The sequence below is a fragment of the Merops nubicus genome, unplaced genomic scaffold, assembly GCF_000691845.1.
Source record: "Merops nubicus isolate BGI_N331 unplaced genomic scaffold, ASM69184v1 scaffold459, whole genome shotgun sequence".
Taxonomy (NCBI): Eukaryota; Metazoa; Chordata; class Aves; order Coraciiformes; family Meropidae; genus Merops; species Merops nubicus.
The window spans coordinates 1-19,099 of record NW_008629953.1 but is presented as its reverse complement, the minus strand read 5'-3'; the positions used below and the strand labels follow the sequence as shown (position 1 = coordinate 19,099).

Sequence of the window (19,099 nt, the reverse complement as noted above, 5' to 3'; positions counted from 1 at the left end):
AGGGAAGATGTTACTGAGGATTTACCTCATGTGGTTACTAAGGTTTATCTCCCTAGCCAAAACCAATCCTTCCCTGATAGTCTTTTTCTCTGAGATGGGCTTTGTTACTCTGGGCTTCCCTCCTTGCTCTGACTCCACTTTCTTCTTGCACTAACTTCACAGGGTTTTAAGAGCCTTTTGCTTGTGAAGACAGGCAGCAAAAGGGATTAGAAGAGGCTTCTGAGCAGCCATGGATAGGTTAAAGCTGCAGGTAAGGCTCACCTCATGAAAATCACTATTTTCCACCATCCTTCAGAGTCCCCAGTAGCTAAGGGGAAAGAAAATACCAGCTCTATCTATATCTAGAGGGCTGGGAATGAATCCCTTGTCTCTGACTGTGAGGGAACTCCAGGAGGCTGTGTAGGACCAAGCCTAGCTCCTTCCTGAACTCCTGCTTATGCTCCCCCATCTCCACATCCTGCAAACAGCCCAACCTGCCCCCACCCAAGCCTGCCAGGGTCGGCTGGCTGGAGGCACACAGGGGCTGTCCATCTCATGAGTTAATCGCCTCCTGTTCAGATGTCAGGAAGAGATGAAGCTGCTATAAATAGACTGTGAAGCCCTCGTGGTTTCAGCTTTGATTCACACACATGGCAGAGAAGCATTAAGAAGAATTAACATTCAATCTCCCAGGCACTTTCCTGAGCTCAAATGACATTCTATCCCCGTTGCTTAATCTCAGGGGAGGTCAGCAGCACTTTCTAGAGGGTCTGAATGGGTCAAATGGACAGGGAAACACAGAGCAAGGCTGTCGGGGAGGTAAAAATGGCCACTTCATCCAGAGTGGCTGAGCAGCACCTGCCCAGGATGTGCAGCTGTGTTTAGGAGCATGGTGAGGTGCTTTGTTCTCCCCTTCCTGGGGCTGAGATCAGAAGGTGAGGTTTTGTTACGGCATGCACGGGCTGGGCCACCTGACAACGTCCTCTGGGACTGAGACAGCTTCTGGCAATGGTACGTACAGGGGATTGGGGCTCTTTCTGGCTCTCCCTACCCAGTGTTGAGATGTGCTGCTGCCCGAGCAGCTCGCAGGGTCTCTGCTACTCTGCCTAGAGGAGCATGGTGAGGCAGGACAGTGTGCGTGGGTGGTCTCTGTGAAATCCCCATTTCTCCCCCCTGCCCAGCATATTTTTTCAAAGCTTGGGAAGAAATGCAGGACACAGCTAACCTACCCATGGGAAATGGTGTGCACTTTTCTTGGCGTGTGTTTGCATCATTTGCATGTGTCTAACTCCTTGGTAGCCCCACCACTCTCCCTGCCTTGATCCGTGTGTGCTGTGATGGTCACTGAGGAATGCATGTGAGGTGGGGAAACCGGCTGGAAAGGAAGTGAAACCAGGAAGATTCTGTAGTGGGAATTGTGAGAAGTCTGTTTGTAGGTATCCATCTGTTTGTCTGACCATCTTCCAGGTACAGTGAAAGAGTGGTATTTTTCCTGGAAGGCAGCATAGAGGGTAGAGCACCTCCTCAGAGTGATGAATATTCCTCCCACTTTTGCCTATCCAGTTCCCTGTCAATAAAAGAGAGGTCCATGTCTCTAGTTTCATAGCATTGCCATGGTTGCATTGCATTGCCACTATATTATGAGCCAGAGAGTAAAAAAGACATTCAGGGCAGTCATCCTCAAAAGGTAAAGGGGAGCTTGGACTGGAGGATAAGAGTTCGGCGTTGGTAACTTTAGGTCCTTGGTTAGTGGTCTAGGGAGTTTGGAGTTCATAAGATGAGGCATATACCAGAAAATGTTTTCCTTTCACCCTGCTCTTTGGGGCACAGCAATCAGGGTTTCTCAGTGAAGCAAGGAAAGAAGCAGAAAAATGGTCAGAGGAACTGCAGGTTGTTGGGGGGGGGCATCATCTTATTATGATGGGTCTAAACACAGGAAAGTCACCTCCTCACCAGTCCAGGGCAAAGAATGCCCCATCCCACTCCTTGCTGTAGGAAAACAGCATCTTATTGCAGCTCTAGGCAACAGCCTTCCACATAAACTGAAGCTTGCCAGCGTGGGGATGATTAAAGAGATCTCAATACACGGGCTTCTCCTTGTGTAGATATGATCTCCTGATTACTAAGGCACTATATGAAGCTGGTGTATCTAAACCAAGCTGGTTTTGTTGTCAAAATGGCATTCACCTATTTAGGAACACGTGTCACTTAGGCTGGAATATGGACTGCATGCATGCTCTGGAAGGTTCTGACCTGCGTGGGTCTGCAGGCACCTGGATGGTCTTCAGCCATCCTTGAAGTTTCAATTGTGTTATTGAAGAACCTGAAGCAAGCTGTCTTCAGAAATTTATGTGGGAATGCCAGAACAGGCTAAAGGGCTTCAAAAATGACAGTGAGGTATTTCTGATATTGTAGAGGAACTGGAATTGCAACCTGGAATTTTGCCAGGGGCTAAATCCCCCAGCTGGATCCTTACGGAGCCACAGAGCTGCGTGCAAGGGACTCTGCAGGTTCCCTACTTGTGCAGGACAAGGCTCAGCTGACTGGCAGAAGGGTTTGCATGAACTGTCCTGTATCCCCCCCCAAAAAAAAGGACCATGTGGAAATCTAAAGGGAGTGTTTTAATCTGTCTATCCTATAAGTGAGTCAAGACAACCTAAAAGAGCTTTGGAATGTGGACCATATTGGAGGCAAATGGTGAGCCATATGTTTTATAACTTTAATTGCCAAACTTTTGTAAGCAGCCTATTGACCTCCTATAGTCAGTGAAAGAGCACAGCTCATACTTAGGCACCTAAACATTTCTCATCTGTTCCTTGTTTTTCTTCAACATTTATATGATACTATCACCAACCTGGATAGTCTCCAGTGTTGTGAGAGCTGCACAAACCCAAAATATTAGCCAGTTTTCCAACATGTGGCATCTGTAAGTGTCAAGCTTAGAGATGGTACCTGATACAGGGGGAATTACAGGCACAGGGAAAGGGCAGGCAGTACATGGTGAAAAATTCCATCATTCATCTATAAAAGATGGTTTTGCTCAGATGATCTGGCTTAAGGCTGCAATGAGCAGATGCTGAACTCTGGAAAAAGAAATTGGAAAGATATCCAGGAGTTAGTCATGATGGGAGAAGGGGGGAAATGAGAGCTGAAAGAGACTCCTGCCAGCTGGGCTGATGAGGTTCACCCGAAGGAGGGCAAAAGGAGAATGAAGTGCATGGTGTTCTTCTACAAGACCCAACAAGGCCAACAAGATAAGGAGAGTAGCATCTTTCAGGCCTCACTGGAAGACAAGAAATCATCTCTGTTCCCAGTTCCTGCAGTGTAGGCTGTTACACCCAACCCGGGTGCCACAGCAGTACTGGAATCAGTCGTGTCTCTGCAGCAGCTTTGTTCTCTGGTGTGGTGTGCCTCTTTCACCTAGCTGCTGTACAGGAGAGGTAGTTCTTCTCTCTCTGAGTTAATATCTTTTCTGCTTACAGCAGGCATCCAGCAGCCGGAGCCTCCTCAAGCTCTCTGCTATGGAGGTGAAGTGGATACATGTGTTGGTCATCTTCCTCTTCCTGTTGGCTGTTGCAATGACAGGCTGTTTCCTGTGGCAGTACAGCCTTCCCAAGCTGGAGCCCAGTGAGTAGCCATCTGAAGCTTGGCCATGGTTTGGCAGAGAAATTTGTGAGACAAATGAACTTCCTTGTCCCAATGTGGATATTTTTTCCCAGAAAAAAACTTCCCCAAAAAGCACACAAATTTGCCTCCTTCTAGGGGTTGCAAGGATACAGAGGAGAGGAACATTGGGCTGATGTAGTACCATGTAACTCTGCTGGTGTCCAGAGAAACTTCAATACTTCTGCCACTAACCTGGGTTTATTGATATACCAAGGAGATATTTTATTTTACAAAATCTTTTTCATGGAATCATAGAATCATTTACATTGGAAAAGACCTTTAAGGTCACGAAGTCCAACCATTACCCAAACTCTGCCAAGTCCACTGCTAAACCATATCCCTCAGCACCACATCTACATGACTTTTAAATGCATCCAGGGATGGTGATTCAGCCACTTCCCTGGACAGCCTGTCACAGGGCTTGACAACCCTTTCTGTGAATAATTATTTTCCTAATATATCTAACCTAAATGTCCCCTGGTGCAATTTGAGGCCACTTTCTCTTGTCCTATCACTTGTTAATTGGGAGAAAAAACTGACTCCCACCTCACTCCAGCCTCCTTTCAGGAAGTTGTGGAGAATGAGGTCATCTCCCATGAGCCACCTTTTCTCTAGGCTAAACAACCCCAGGTCCCTTGGCTGCTCCTCACAAGACTTGTTTTCTAGGTCCCTAACCAGCTTAGTTGCCCTTCTCTGGACAGACTCCAGCACCTCGGTGTCTTTCTTGCATTGAGGTGTCCAAAACTGAACACAGCAATCCAGGTACAGCCTCACCAGGGTGGAGTCCAGGGCGACCATCAATGCCCTAGTCCTGCTGGCCACACTGTTGCTGATACAAGCCAAGATGCTGTTGGCCTTATTGGTCACCTGGACACGCTGCTGGCCCATATTTAGCTGGTTGTCAATCAGTACCCCCAGGTCCTTTTTCTGCTGTGCACTTCCCAGCCACCTTTCCCCCAGCCTGTAGCTTTGCAGGGGGTTGTTATGGCCCAAGCACAAGGACCCTGCATCTGGTCTGGTAGAACCTCAGACCATTGGCCTTGGCCCATTTATCCAGCCTTCAGCATTCTATTGTGAAAGTCACTCCAGTTTAGAACAGGTTTTGTTTCATACCTCACCATGTGCTTCAGCTTAGGGGTTTGCTTCCTTCCCTCTTCCCCTATTAGACCTTTGAATGAGCTCAAAGCTGCCAGTTCACACTAGAATTTCCTTATGTTTGCTATAGAAAACTCAACAGATAGGCTCAAGGCACTGCAAGGGGCAGGATGAAATATATACACTGTAACTGGATGAGAGTTTTAAGTAAAAAGTGTTGCATTTTTACATGAAAGTGGGTTAAAATCTTAGCTTGCCACAAAAAATTAAGATATATCTCTGGCATAGGCAATGTACACATAATTCAGAAAAGAGCTAGTATACTATGAATGCAGCCTGTCAATGGCTGTTACAGCATCAGACTTCAGGTGGCACTCACAGTACATTTCTACATCCATTTTCTGTGGTTACAGCGTGCATGGGACAACTCTTTCCTCCTGAACCTGAACTCAGTTTCCCCTAAACATGGGCAGGGCACTTTGATGGGGTCTAAACCCACTGTCAGGTACCCTGCAGAGTCGTCTGTAGTCCCAGTCCCTTAGACTTCCAGGTTCTAGAGTCAGTTAAGCTTATTGCAATTCCTGTCCATCCTGTGTCCATCCCATGTTGGAATAAGAAAATGGTGTCCTCTTGAAGTCCTGTTTTGTGTGAGACAGAAACAATTCAAGACTGTCTCTTCCCTATGCAGAAGTGTCCTTCAGTTTTGGCCAACATGAGCAAGAAAGCCAGTGTTGAGCATTGGATGAGGTTAAGCTTGTTAGGGGCCTTTCTGAAGTCACGTGTGCTCTCTCTGGAATGTTTTCTAGCCCCATCTGTGCTGGAAGCACGATCAGAAGCTGTGCAGATGTGCCCCCGCTACCCCGAGCCAGTGCCGCTGGATCATCCCATCCCCATCCTGAAGGACGCCTTGGAGAAGGTCTGTGAGGAGGAGGGAAGAGAAGGAGGCAGAGCTCCCGACTGCTCTCCTCAAAGTGTAAAAGGGGGAATATGTATTTTGCCCCTGAGCATCTCTGAGGAAGGAGGTAGGAAATCGAGGAGATGGAGACTCTAGAAACAGGTGTATCAAACTCTGTTACTGAGCATACAGAACAGCTCAATAAGCACTTGTCTCCTCCCAAGAGTAAGCTGGGGTGAAGAGATCATTGTCCATCAGAAGGCCTGGTGAGTGTACATCAGCACAAAATGATGGCTCTTGGCATCTTGTCTACTATTAGGCAGCCCTCATGTCCTGGAATGTAGGTGACTGCTATAGCTAGTTTCTATTCATCAGTGACCACCTATTCCATATTTTATTACTTTGCTGGGTTTCCCTATGCTGCCATTAAAAAACTTAAAAGATACTTGTAGGTAACTTCAAGGAAGGGAATGGAGGGGAAGAGGAAAAGGAAGAGGAAGGGGATCTGCGTCTGAATGAAAGAGATCATAGAATCATAGAATCCTTTAGGTTGGAAGGGACCTCCAAGATCATCAAGTCCAACCATTGAGCCATTAGGGCTCTAAAGTCCTCTGCTAAAACAGAATCAGAATCTGTCAGGGTTGGAAGGGACCCCAAGGATCCCCCAGTTCCAACCCCTCTGCCATGAGCAGGGACACCTCCCACTAGATCAGGCTGCCCAGAGCCTCCTCCAGCCTGGCCTTAAAGACCCCCAGGGATGGGGCCTCAACCCCCTCCCTGGGCAACCCATGCCAGGGTCTCACCACTCTCCTGGGGAAGAACTTCTTCCTCACATCCAGCCTGAATCTGCCCACTGCCAGCTTTGCCCCATTCCCCCCAGTCCTGTTGTTACTCGATAGCCTAAAAAGTCCCTCCCCAGCTTTCTTGTAGGCCCCCCTAAGATACTGGAAGGCCACAATAAGGTCACCTCGGAGCCTTCTCCTCTCCAGACTGAACAGCCCCAACTCTCTCAGTCTGTCCTCACAGCAGAGCTGCTCCAGCCCTCGGATCATTCTGGTGGCCCTTCTCTGGACACGCTCCAGCAGGTTCATGTCCCTCTTGTCCTGGGGGCTCCAGAACTGGATGCAGTGCGCCAGGCCTGTTTTTTCTCAGTATGATACGTTGTCTCTGAAATTTTAGCACTGTCCAAAGTTCTGGTAGGTTCTACTTGCAATGAGGAGATACTGCACCATTGTCTTAACTGTATGGACCACAAGGATATTCACTCTCTGACAAGAAACTCCTGATTCTGTAGACTCCTACCATGTAAGACACCTCTCAGTTGTCTCTTTCTCATGAGTCATACTAGAAGCTGCCCCAAAGCTCCGATCATGCTCTTTACCCTTCTTTGAATCTTTTCCAGCTCTAATATACTCTTGTATTCAAGGTGCAAGTACATCAGGAATTTATACAGGGATAGAATAGTGTTTTCTGGTTTACTTTATGCTACTTCTCTAACCTTATTTGCCTCATATTTGGTTTACCTTTTTTTCTGACATAGAATCATAGAATGTTAGGGGTCGGAAGGGACCTCTATGGATCGTCTATTCCAGCCCCACTGCTAAAGCAGGATTGCCTAGGGCAGGCCACACAGCAATGCAGCCAGGCAGGTTTTGAAAGTCTTCAGAGAAGGAGACTCCAGAACTTCTCTGGGCAGCTTGTTCCAGTGCTCTGTCAGCCTCACAGTAAAGAAGTTTCTCCTCATGCTGAAGTGGAACTTCCTGTGACATAGGGCTCTAAGCAAATATTTGCACAGCAGTATCCTAAGGTCTTGTTCCTGTGTGCCAATTTCCAGCTCACTGCCCATCTGTGTGTGTATGTGCTGAAGTTACAGTTGCTTTCCTGCATGCACAATGCCTTATCTACACTGAATTTCATTTGCTATCCCTTTACACTTGCTTTTATGAAATCTGTTGCTGTCTCAGAGGTTGCTATAGAGAGGTATTTTGTTATTCAATCAAGATCAGTCAGAGAGGTGAGGGGATGTGCACAACGTTTAGCATCCAGAAGGGAGTCATCTTGCCTCCCTTCTTTGTGCTTCTCAGAAATGAAGTATCCAAGTACTTCTTTGAACTAGGATGATGAAACTATTCCTACTTTGCATATGGAATAAGGCACAGAGAATCTGAACACTAGATGCACAGGAACTTGAAGGGAGCTTAAGCACCAGTACCTGAAAAATGTGTTTCCAAGTGCCCTTAGGTTCTGCCTAAGTTTGTGGACACTCAAGCTGACACTGAAGATCTTGCACTACCTGAGACAAACAACCATCCTGTGCCAGTGCAGAGACCCTGGAACTCTGGATGGTACCAGATGTGATTATATTGCATACAGGGAAGGCCCACGGCACCTTGAAACGGATGAGAGACATTCACTCATGCATGAGGCTTAAGGAAACATTTCTCCTCTAAGGGTAAATCCTTTTGCTTCTCAGAAAGGCCTGCATACTCTTCTGAAGAGTCTTTCTAGTGGCCAGATGCAATCACTGAGTATTGGATTCAGTGACACTTGAGTCTAGAAAAGCATTGTGCATTTCTGTCAATTTTCTGCAGGTCCAAGCAGGTCTACATGCCAGACTCTATTTAAGAAAACTCTAAGGAGGACCATGCTTGCTGACATGAGACCATTCTCTTTCTTTGAAGGTGCTGATGTATCTAACCATACTTAGCCACTGGCATATGGGAAGGGCAAATAACCACTCTAGAAGGACTTGACACAGGTTAAATGTTTCCACTGCTGGCTGTCAAATGGACCTCACCAGTCTACTCAGTGAAGAGTCCTGAGGACATGACTTGGTTTTGTTTTTCTTGTCTGAAATGATGGGCTTGGAGGGCCATTTGCCATGTCTTAACCTTCCTGTGAAAAATGTAACTTATTAATGATGATGATATAGCTTTGAAAAAGTCATTAAAGAGCAAGACCAACACATTCTGCATTCAGGGGGTAAGTGGAGCACTGTTATCTGATGAGGTCTACACAACCCTGGCACAATGGGGAGAAAGGAGCAATCATAGCCCTCCAGCTGCTCTGTGCTGTTACTCAGCTTGCCCTTGAAACAGGAGCCCATCTCTAGCATGTTTCATGGCATGGAAAGTATCATGTGACATTTGAAATGTCCAGACCTTTTTCTCACACATCTTTGAACTTAAAATACCAGTTCAAAGAACAGCTATAAACACTACAATTTAAAAAGGAAGACATTACAATTATTAGGTTTTAACCTATGTTTTTAATCACTCTTAGGTATTACAAAGATGAACATGATATTCTTCTACATAGTGGAAATGCAAACTGAAAGAAAAATATTAGATAATTCAGCATAAGCAGTTCAAAGGAACAGTACAGTTAAAATATTTTCTTTTGGCAAAACACATTTGAAAAAAATCACTGAGTGCCTGAAAGTAAGGAAGGCTTATGGGCTGTGTCCTCTACTGCCTGTTACAGACTAGATGCATTATAAGACCAGTTTTGGAAATTCATAATTTCTCCTCATTCTCCAGGTAGATGTGATGCTGCGCCAGAAGGTTCATAGCTCTGGTATCCCTGCCATGTCTGCCATCGTCATCTACAACGACACGGTGCTCTGGACGGGCAACTTTGGGAAGAAGAATGGCTCAGACCCATCCTCAGTGGTGCCCAACGAGTACTCTATCTACAGGTGAGACAGATGTGTCGCAGGCACGAGGGCTGGCAAAAGAGCAGATACACGTGTGGAGATCTGATATGCAGGAATAGAGCCACTGCCACAAACTGCATCTTCTACTGGCTCAGGTCCACTGCAGAACCCTTCAGGTTACACTTTGCCAAGCTTTGTGAGATGATACTTCAGCTACTCCCTATGTTATCATATGCTTGTGCCACACTGAGTTGTTTGCTTTGGATTTTTTATTTATTTTTAATTTGATTTGACACTATTTTAAATTGAAATAGCAGTGACCATTCTGAGGAACCTGAAAACATACTGGCCCTTACACAGGAATGTCTCCATGCTTTGAGTGGGTCTAGGCAGAAAAATGAAGACTGAGAGCAAGCACAGATCTTGTGAACAGCTAGGAGGGAGTGCCATAGGATTTAAAAAAAAAAAAGGAAAAGAACCCCACAGCAACATTTAGTCTCACAAAAAAAAAAATCTTTGAGAAGAATATCTACTCAAATACACAAGGTAGACCTGTACACTTATTTATTCTCCCAGTGAAACCAAAGCCATATTTGCCATTATTTTTTAGATGATGATAGAATCTGGCTCTTGATGTGTACTAAAACCCAAAAACAAAAACAAAGAAAGTGTTTACTTCCTTTAAAGATCTATTTTCAGTGATTTAAAACTGTGCTATACATGAAACTTATGGGCTGCACTCTGACTATCAAATGTTGTCCTCAGAATAAAAAATTATTCATGCTGTTTCTTCCAGAATCATAGAAAGCTTTGGGTTGGAAGGAACCTTAAAGGTCACCTGGTTGCAATCTCTGCCATTGGTATGGAATATGGAACCTGCTTTTGGGTGGGATCAAACCACCAACCTTTCAGCTAACAGCCGAAAGCAGTAACCAATTGCATCACAGAGAATTCCCCAATGTACAGTGTGTGTGTGTGTGTATATATATATGTATTCAGTGTATTTCATTGTATTCAATATATGTGTATTTCCAGTCAACACCATTTATGGTTGGAACTAAAATGGTATCTGACCATCTTTGAACTTCTTGCATTCTTGATTAATGAAAACATTCTTGGCACATGCCTTTGCTCTAGGCTTTCTTGGGCCAGTCTGAGAATTTTGCCTCTAGTAGCACAAAATGAATGTTCCCAGCCATCCCTCTTAATCATGGACCCCTTTCCAAAACCCAACAAAACAGAACCAGAGTCCTATTCCAGAAGGCCTTTTGTAAATTTGACTCTGTTATGAAGTTAGCCAAATATCAGCTCTGAATATGAAATGTAAAATTTCACGGAATTTTAATCTTAAAATTCCAATAAACTTCTTGCAACGTTTTATGGTATTAACTAAGCAATAATTTAGACAATATATCATTTTAGGAATATGAAATGAACAGAAGTTGTTGTAATACTACTAGGGAGATACTATTGAAGGTTATGCTGCAGTCCATAAAGGCCGGTGTTAAGGATATTAATTCAAACTTCTTACCTGCATTTTAACCATTCCCTTCTGAATTAGCAGAGGTGTTGCACATAAAGCTACAAGGAGTGGGTCAGTTGGACGAACACATGTGCCAACAATCTTTCCTCTTGATTCATGGGGGTTTTAATTCTTTATTTCTATAAATGTTTGTTCCATAACAGAATTGCCAGTGTCTCCAAGATCTTTCCCACCATTATGTTGTACAAGATGTGGGAGGAAGGAAAAGTCACATCTCTTGATGATCCATTGGAACGTTATGCTAAGAACTTTGTTATTAAGAACCCTTTTGGAAGGCTCAAGGCATCAGAACAGAGATACACAGCAGACAGCCTGGGTTTTTTGGAAAAAGGCTCAATGTCACTGAAATCCTCACCTGTTACGTTGCGCAGAATGGCCAGCCAGCTCTCAGGTGAGACATCACTGCTGCCTCTTTGCCCTCTGCCCACCACTATGCCACTTGAAAAAGACCACAAAGAGAACGGAGCAAGGATAAAAAAGTTTGCTGTTGAGGCTGTTTCCCAGTATGGACCCTGCACCTTTGCACTTCCCAGAGGTCAGGCAGGACCCTGGGACCAGTACTGGTCTGTACTGGGACCAGTGTTGTTTAATATCGTCATTAATAACATAGACAGTGACACCTCTTCTGTGAGGACAGGTTGGGGCTGTTCAGCCTGGAGAAGAGGAGGCTCCGGGGGGACCATATAGGGACCTTCCAGTACCTGAGAGGGGCTACAGGAAAGCAGGGGAGGGACTGTTCTATAGGTTTTGTAGTGGCAGGACGAGGGGTAATGGCTTTAAGCTAGAAAAGGACAGATTTAGGTTAGACATTAGGAAAAAGTTCTTCAGTATGAGAGTGGTAGATCACTGGAATAAGTTGCCAGAGAGGTGGTGGAGGCCCCATCCCTGGGGACATTCAAGGCCAGGCTGGATGATGCTCTGAACAACTTTTCCTAGTTGGAGATGTCCCTGCTTATTGCAGGGGGGTTGGACTAGGTGACCTTTAGAGGTCCCTTCCAACCCAATGCATTCTATGATTCTATGACCCTTGGAAGCAAGCTCTCAGGAGCTTTATGAAGGGCTAAAAGGAAACTCTTGTCCAGTCCACCTGATAGGAAAAGAGCCAAGAGGCACTGTGGGCTGGGGAATGCTTTTTCCCATGCAAGGTGAATATATATATAGGTATATATAATTCTTTCAACACAGTAGTATGATCTGATACCAGGCTCCAATTGCATAACATTTTTTTGTACTGCAGCCCAGACCACTCTCATTTTTCTGAGATGTAGATTTGAGGGTCAAAGTAACACCAAACCTCTTTGCTTGGAACAGATAGACCTTGATCGCTGAGCTATCAGTGTGGTTCCTGATCTAGGATTCCTGAACTATTAATAGCTTTGTATTTGCTGACAGAAGACCATTAATCTGCTCCTACCTTCATCATTGGGTAACACCTTCATTTAGGCTGAAGGAGCTCATAGGGCTCAGGATAACTTTGACCTTTCTCAGAAATAAAGCTGCTAATGCTTGACTCAGAGATTCCAGAATTGAATGGACAAAGAGACTGTGCTGATATCTCATATGACATTTTGATTAAACTCTACACCTAATTAAATAATGCACATGCGTTATTCCACACTGGAATAAATGCCCTGAAATTAAGACCTAAGATCAAAATAACACATAGGCTGATTTGCAGCACCTCAGAACAAGGTACAGCATCACCTAAAGCAAGTCAATATCAAAATAAGGGTTCCCCCAAAAGGAATGATGTAACTGAAATCTAGAAAAAAGCAACCAAATAAAAATGGCCAGTGGCAGTAGGAGGCAGAAAGAAAAGTGTGTGCACAACACTGTTCAACTATTCTCCCTGCAGATAAGGTCTTGCTTTAGCCAACCTGATAATGTCCTCAGGGGCATCAGCATTGCCTGGTCCCCTCTGACTCCCAGGAGCACCAGAAGCTGGTCTGGCTGCTCCTTGCAGGAACAGCATGTACTAGGGCTGCAGGTGCCAGCCCTGTTGAAGTTGCCTTTCACCTTGGGAGGTGTGAAGTTTGCCCCAGAAATAAGTGTAGGACACATATATCAAATGTGTACCTGGTCATAGCATAATCCTTGTAACATGCAGCCATTCCATTGCTTCAATCACTGGGCTGGATTTGTTCCTTTGCTTAGCTCTTTTATGTTCCTGTGCCCTTTTATTTTGAATATGGCCCAAATTTCTCAGACCACAACAGCAGGGCACACACTGCTTGCACCCTGACAATGCAATAGAAAGAGAAGTACAGTTTCAAAATCCCAACTGAAAATCAAACGCATGTTTACATCACATTACATTTCCTGCCTCTCAAAACCTGAAAAGGAGTAGGTAGGTTCTGCTCAGCATCAAGATCAAAGACACTACATGACATATGGTAAAGTGGTTTCTCATCTTAGTTCTTCAAGTGGAAACTGAGCTATAATATATCCTCATTATCTGGGCTTTTCTAGATTGCATATTACTAAAGTAACTCCAGAGATTTTTCTCCTCAACACTTGATGGGTGCATTGCTACAAGGAAGCTCCAGCTTGTTAAGACGGTGATTTTCAACTATATATGACAGACATTATGAGAGGCTGTTATAAATTACTAACAGCATGCTTGTCACATCAATTAGCAGCCCATGAGGTGTAAATCAATGACTGTGGATTTTCTGTTATGCTCACACAGTCTCTGTTTTATCATTTCTAATGAACCTCAAGAGAGACATAGCACTGCTGTCACGGGGCTGGTTGAACTCTCTCAGTGGTGCCACATTTTGTTTGCTGCCCTTGTGGCAAGTAGGAAATGAAGGAGCTCATTGTCTACTGGAAGATACTCAGTGCATCTCCTACCTAGTCTTTCAGCTGCACAAATTACCACAAAGCAGAAGCAGAAAAAGTGTGTTCAGTGGCACAATTCCAGCCCAAACTCCAAGGTCAGGCCAACTGAGAAAAGCAGGTGTTGCTGCTACAAAAGAATAGGGGCTCATTCAGCTTCACCAACATTGAGCACATGCTCACTGAGCAATTGATTGCAAGTCATTTTTCTGTCATGTGCCCATCCTGATTTCCTCCTAACCTCTAAATCAAAGTCAGCTCTAAACTGCAAGGAGGATTTCATTCCGGATGTAATCCAAGTTCTGGACCTAGTGAGCCATAAAACCTCTGCAAAGATGTTTCTGGCCAAAAGATTTTAGAGAATCCATGTTCAGTGCTGTGAAATTAAAAGGGAAAAGAGTTTCAATTTTTCTGCATTCAGAAATACTGAATAAATGTTGCTAAATCTGAAAAGAAGAACCACCAAAACCCAAAAACCTAAGAAATTCTCTAGGCCAAGCCTGGAATGGTTCAGAGAAGTTCAAGCCCTCTGTAGTGAGGTGTAAAGAAAAAAAAACAAACCAAACCAAAACCATTTAAAGGGGCTGTTAGACACCTTTGCAGTAAAGAGCACACAGCCACATGGAAATATGGACAGGGGTTTCCTCAACACCCAGTATACCCTTCTCTTCCAAAACACACTGGAGGATACAGAGTATTTAGTCATTCATCAAGGTATTTTTGCTGAAATGTAGCAAGGCAGAGTTGGTGCTGGGGTAGGACTTACATCACTCAGATTCAGTAGTCCGTGTTTTGAATACTGTGTCCTGCAGTGCTGTATGAACGGGTCCTTGCAGCACAATAGCTCTTGGTATAAAGCACACACGTGCATCATTGCTGTTTCCATCTTGACATTGAATATTGCCTCTTGCTCACTCTTCACCGGACTTAAATCTTCTTTTGACCATGATTTGTCTCAAATTTTTAACTTCTCTTTTCCATGACACAGGGCTTCCCAGAAGGCTGCGATCGACCAGCCTGCTGTGGAAGGGCAGTACACAAGATGCTCTAGCTCTCCTGAAAGATGATGTCTTGGTTGCTGATCCAGGAACCAGGTCAGATATGTTTACTTATGAGATATTATCATATCACTTACGATTCACTCCTGTATTCACTGGTTTTGTGTTCTCCACTGATACTAGCCCCACCTGCAGTCTCCATGGCCTATGGATAAAAGACAGACATTCCTAAAAGGAGCTTCAGCCCTCTACAGATACATTTGGCTTGGGCTGGAAAGTGTCACTGCTGGAGGTGTGAGGGGTTTTTTTTAATGCATATAGAGCCTGAGTGAGAAACCTAGATATGGCAAATTAAACTGCTATGAGCAGTTTATATGAAGCTCAGTCCAATGAGCCTTAAATCGTGGAATGCAGATTTTCAAATGTGGAAAGGAATGTTAATTTAATCAGTTCAGCTCATTATAGAATCACCATGATAAGTCTGTAGTTATTTGCATGTCTTCAAATAAAATGCAAGTTCTATTAACGTTTGTTACAGTTTACATAGCCTGTTAAAAGTCTGAGTTGCAAACCCTCAAAAACATGAACAGGATCCAGTGGACAGGAGGTGAGGGAAAGCATTCAGACTAACCAGGAAAAAAATTCTAAGTCAGCAAAATTTTTAGGGAATAGAGTTTCATTTTGAAATCATTTGCTTAGGATTGCTGAGAATTCACCATGGTTTGAAGTCTGCAAGCTTAGAAAACTCAATGGTTTGATCACGGCAACCTTGTTGTACTGTCCCATGTCATGTAGGAAGTTACAACAGATGCTCTTGGAAAGATTTTAAGACTTTAATACCATCATCTGCTTTTGTGTTTATGTTATGCTCACCATTAAAATACATAAGAACACCCACTCATAGTCTCTCAGTCCCTTAGTACCTGGCGTGTTCATAGTTTTAACGCTGTCTCCCTGTTCCTAGATATACTTCACAGCTAACAGATCATTCTTCCTAAAGGAAATTTTGATTCACTGATAAAGAAATTTTAATGTATTTCTCTCAGTATGTTGAAATTCAGCTTCACTTCAGATACAAAATTTTAGATCCAGAATTTGTTTATTCTTTGGGTAGAAATGTATATGCTCATCATGCTTTTATTCAGCTAGATGGGCTTGTTGAAGTAGTACCAAATCTAAATAGGCCTCAGTGAGAGGTGTGGCTTCACACAATTAAAAAAAAAATAATAAAAAAAAATAAAACCAAAGCTGAAACTAGCATTGATTTTGAAAATGTGTTTGAAGAGAAGTTGCCCATTCATGCCTTCATGTCATTAAACTTCATTCAAGTACAAAGACAAATCACTTTATGGCTGTTAAATACTGAAGCATTCACATGTCTTTAATGATTGAATTATTTCTGGATGCTGCTTTGTAGACTTTTAAGTGCTTTTTAAGTGCTTTTACCATCTTAAAGTACCTTAGGTGCTTAAATTATTATACCATCTTAAATCGCCAAAGAGTCTAACCTGGGAATATTGAGATCTTTAAGACAAGCACCTGTAATTCATAACTCTGCTCTTAAAAAAAATTTATATATTCTTCAGTGAACTATTATAAACAGACAGTCAGGATATGCAAATATAAAGGTTTTTACATAAAGTTGGCCTGATAGTTTTTTAGTTTTCCATCTGCAGCTATTTCTGCATATACTGCTTAAATAGCTCTGCTGATATTCCTATAAGAAATTTCTTTTTCTTGACTGAACAACAAATCAAGGGAACAGCAATCTTTTTTTTCTCTGTCCCTCCTTTATCTCTCTTCTCTTTTTAGCAGGTCATCTGATAAAACGAGAATTTTTCTCTGGAGAAGAGAGATCTGGCATAGGCAGATTTTTGCATAGGCATATCCACACTCTACCATTGAGTAAGGCTGATCCAGATGTATTTCTTTTCCTTTCCAGATGCCACTACAGCAATTTGGCCTTCTCACTGATGGCACATGTGCTAGCCGACCGTGAAGGTGAGGGGCAATACCAGCGCTGGATCGCGGAGCACATCCTGGACCGCTTAGGCATGGAGGACACTGGCTTCGACATCACCCCACCAATCCGCTCCCAGATGGCTGTGGGCTTCTACAGCAGCTGGCAGCCAGCCCCTCTCTATGACCTGGGCTGGTACAGGCCTTCTGGCCAGATGTACTCCACAGCTGCTGACCTTGCCAAGCTGGCAATGGTCTTCTTAGGCACCTACCACCGTCGTCTGCTAGAGCCTGACACAGTGAAGACCATGCTGACCCCTCTGTTTAAGTGCTCCACCGAATACTTCGCTAACAAGACCGGCACCCCCTGGGAGATTAACGAGCAGTTGGGATACGATGTCATTAGGAAGGATGGGGACCTCGATGGTTATTCAGCTACCTTCTCTCTTATTCCCAAGCTCCGCCTGAGCTTCATTGTGCTGATGGCAGGGCCCAGGCCTCAGAATGGAGATATTGTGACTCAGACATACGAGTATCTTATTCCTGCCATGGAGACAGCATTCAGAGAGGCAGAGAAAAATCTGATTCCTCCTCCAAGCCCAGGTCCTTATGTTGGCTACTATACCTATTCGAACCTGACTTTCTATGAGATTAAAGTTGGACCTGGTGGGGTGCTGGTCATGCAGCAGTTTGGGCCTCACGTGGAAGAGCTGATTCCTGAAAAGTACCGGACAATCAAGCTCCACCACCTGGAAGATCGTGTTTTCCAAGTTGTTTTTGACAAGGAGTTCCCATGTGTTCTGCACCTGGGCTCTGCCTCCATCTCACTGGAGACCCAAAATGGGCAACTCTTTAATTTTTATCCATTTGATCGCAAGGGTTTGTCTCCTGGATTTGATGCACCAGGACTGAACACTTACAATGTGGTGCGTGTACTTCGTAAACCTGTATTCTATAGCTAAATGTCTCCTCTGCTTCTCTGACCACTTCTGGGAGGTGGCTTGAAATCTGTGTCTTACCAGACTTCTGTCTGTGTAGTTTTATTAATGCCATTTAAAAGGGAAAGATTGTGGCAAATTACCATTTTGCCCAATAATTTTGTCACATCTCATTTCTATTAATGGTTTGTGATCCCTGGCAATGCGGAACAGGCCAGCTAGCAGCTGGAGATGCCTGCAGAAATCAGAGGTGGGAATGTGCTGGGTGGATGCTGTTTGGATGCTATAAAAAGAAGCAGAGTGCTTAAGTCTCCACACTTACATCATCTGAGAATTTCCTGTGTCTCTCAGAAACTCTCTCTTCTTCAGTCCAAGGGTCTTTCCAGGGCTCTTTAGGAGCCCATCTACCATAAAAAAGATTCATCACCTGGTTTTGCCAAAAGAATTATGTGCTAGAAAATGGCACTAGCCTGACACCACACCCTACTTGTGATACCTTGAAAGTGAGGGTCTATTTATTCCTGGGTCACAACAAGGAAACTGTGAAAAGAGCAGACAGAAGTGTGGTTATGTCTTGGCTCCATGGATTTCTGTAAAGGTGGTGGTCACACAAAGGATATGTTAGCACTTAAGTCTAGAAGAGGAACCTTACTCCTTACTCCTGCAAGGAGGGCAATATGAACATATGCTGGTGTATTCCAGCTGGCCTCAGGTTTGTGACTATCTCAGCATATAAGCAAGTTTGTGAGTGTGGTGTTAAGTACAGAAAAGCATGTGAATATTTTGTCTGTTTTGGGCAAGGTGTCTGTATGAATACATACCCACTGTGCTTATGCTTTTTGGTGAAGTAGAGAGAAGGGGTGTAATGGTTTGAAAACAAACCAGTGAGAGACTCCAAGTCAGAAATACAATTTAATAAGGAAAAAAAAATAAAATAAAAGCAATAATACAAAGGGAAACCACAAACAGAGTCAGAATACAGCCTGATACTCTGTAGTTAGGGTGGTGGTAGCAGTCCAGATGAAGCAGTGGTCCCGTAGAAAAGATCTGGTAGCTCTTGTCCTCTGGAAATCCAGTGGGTAAGGCCCCCTGTGCTGTACTGAACCCCAGTTTATATCCAGGTGGGAGCACTTGGCTCCTCCCCCTGGGCAGAGCATCTCACAATGGGTTGATGTCAGTCTGTGACTCATGCAGTGGGTCCTTGATGGTCCATTAAACAGAAATAACTCCTGGGGGGAGCTCTGTATGAGTCCTGGGGCGAGGCAAGGATGGGCCCATGGACAGGGAGGACTCCTCCTGCTGGGTGGGAAGGTGTTAACATCTCCCCTGACCTTGAACCTCTTTCCTTATCTGTTATAGCCTGGGGTGTGAGGTCTGTCCTGGGCAGCTGCTACCCATGATTTTCTTAACAGCCCATGAGCACTGACAGAGAGAGTATAGAATACACAGTTTTGGTTCTACCCACATAAGGATAAACTGGTCCCAGCCCCTGTAACCATGAAAAGGGGTCAGCAAAATCACTGCCATGGACTT

The 19,099-nt window shown here is 44.2% G+C and overlaps 1 protein-coding gene across 1 annotated transcript; it reads left to right on the top strand.

Moving 5' to 3' along the window:
* The first annotated feature begins 3,500 nt into the window (after positions 1-3,500).
* On the top strand, positions 3,501-17,590 carry LACTBL1 (lactamase, beta-like 1). Its single transcript, XM_008947085.1, has 6 exons — positions 3,501-3,606; positions 5,547-5,656; positions 9,175-9,332; positions 10,977-11,224; positions 14,660-14,765; positions 16,612-17,590. The coding sequence occupies exons 1-6, from the start codon at positions 3,501-3,503 to the stop codon at positions 17,588-17,590; spliced, it is 1,707 nt and encodes a 568-aa protein (XP_008945333.1).
* The last annotated feature ends 1,509 nt before the right edge of the window (positions 17,591-19,099 follow it).

Coding starts and splice junctions, on each gene's coding strand:
- LACTBL1 (XM_008947085.1), top strand. CDS start 3,501: ATGGAGGTGAAGTGGATACATGTGTTGGTCATCTTCCTCTTCCTGTTG. Junction 5,657..9,174: donor TGAAGGACGCCTTGGAGAAG/GTCTGTGAGGAG, acceptor CTCATTCTCCAG/GTAGATGTGATGCTGCGCCA. Junction 9,333..10,976: donor AACGAGTACTCTATCTACAG/GTGAGACAGATG, acceptor GTTCCATAACAG/AATTGCCAGTGTCTCCAAGA.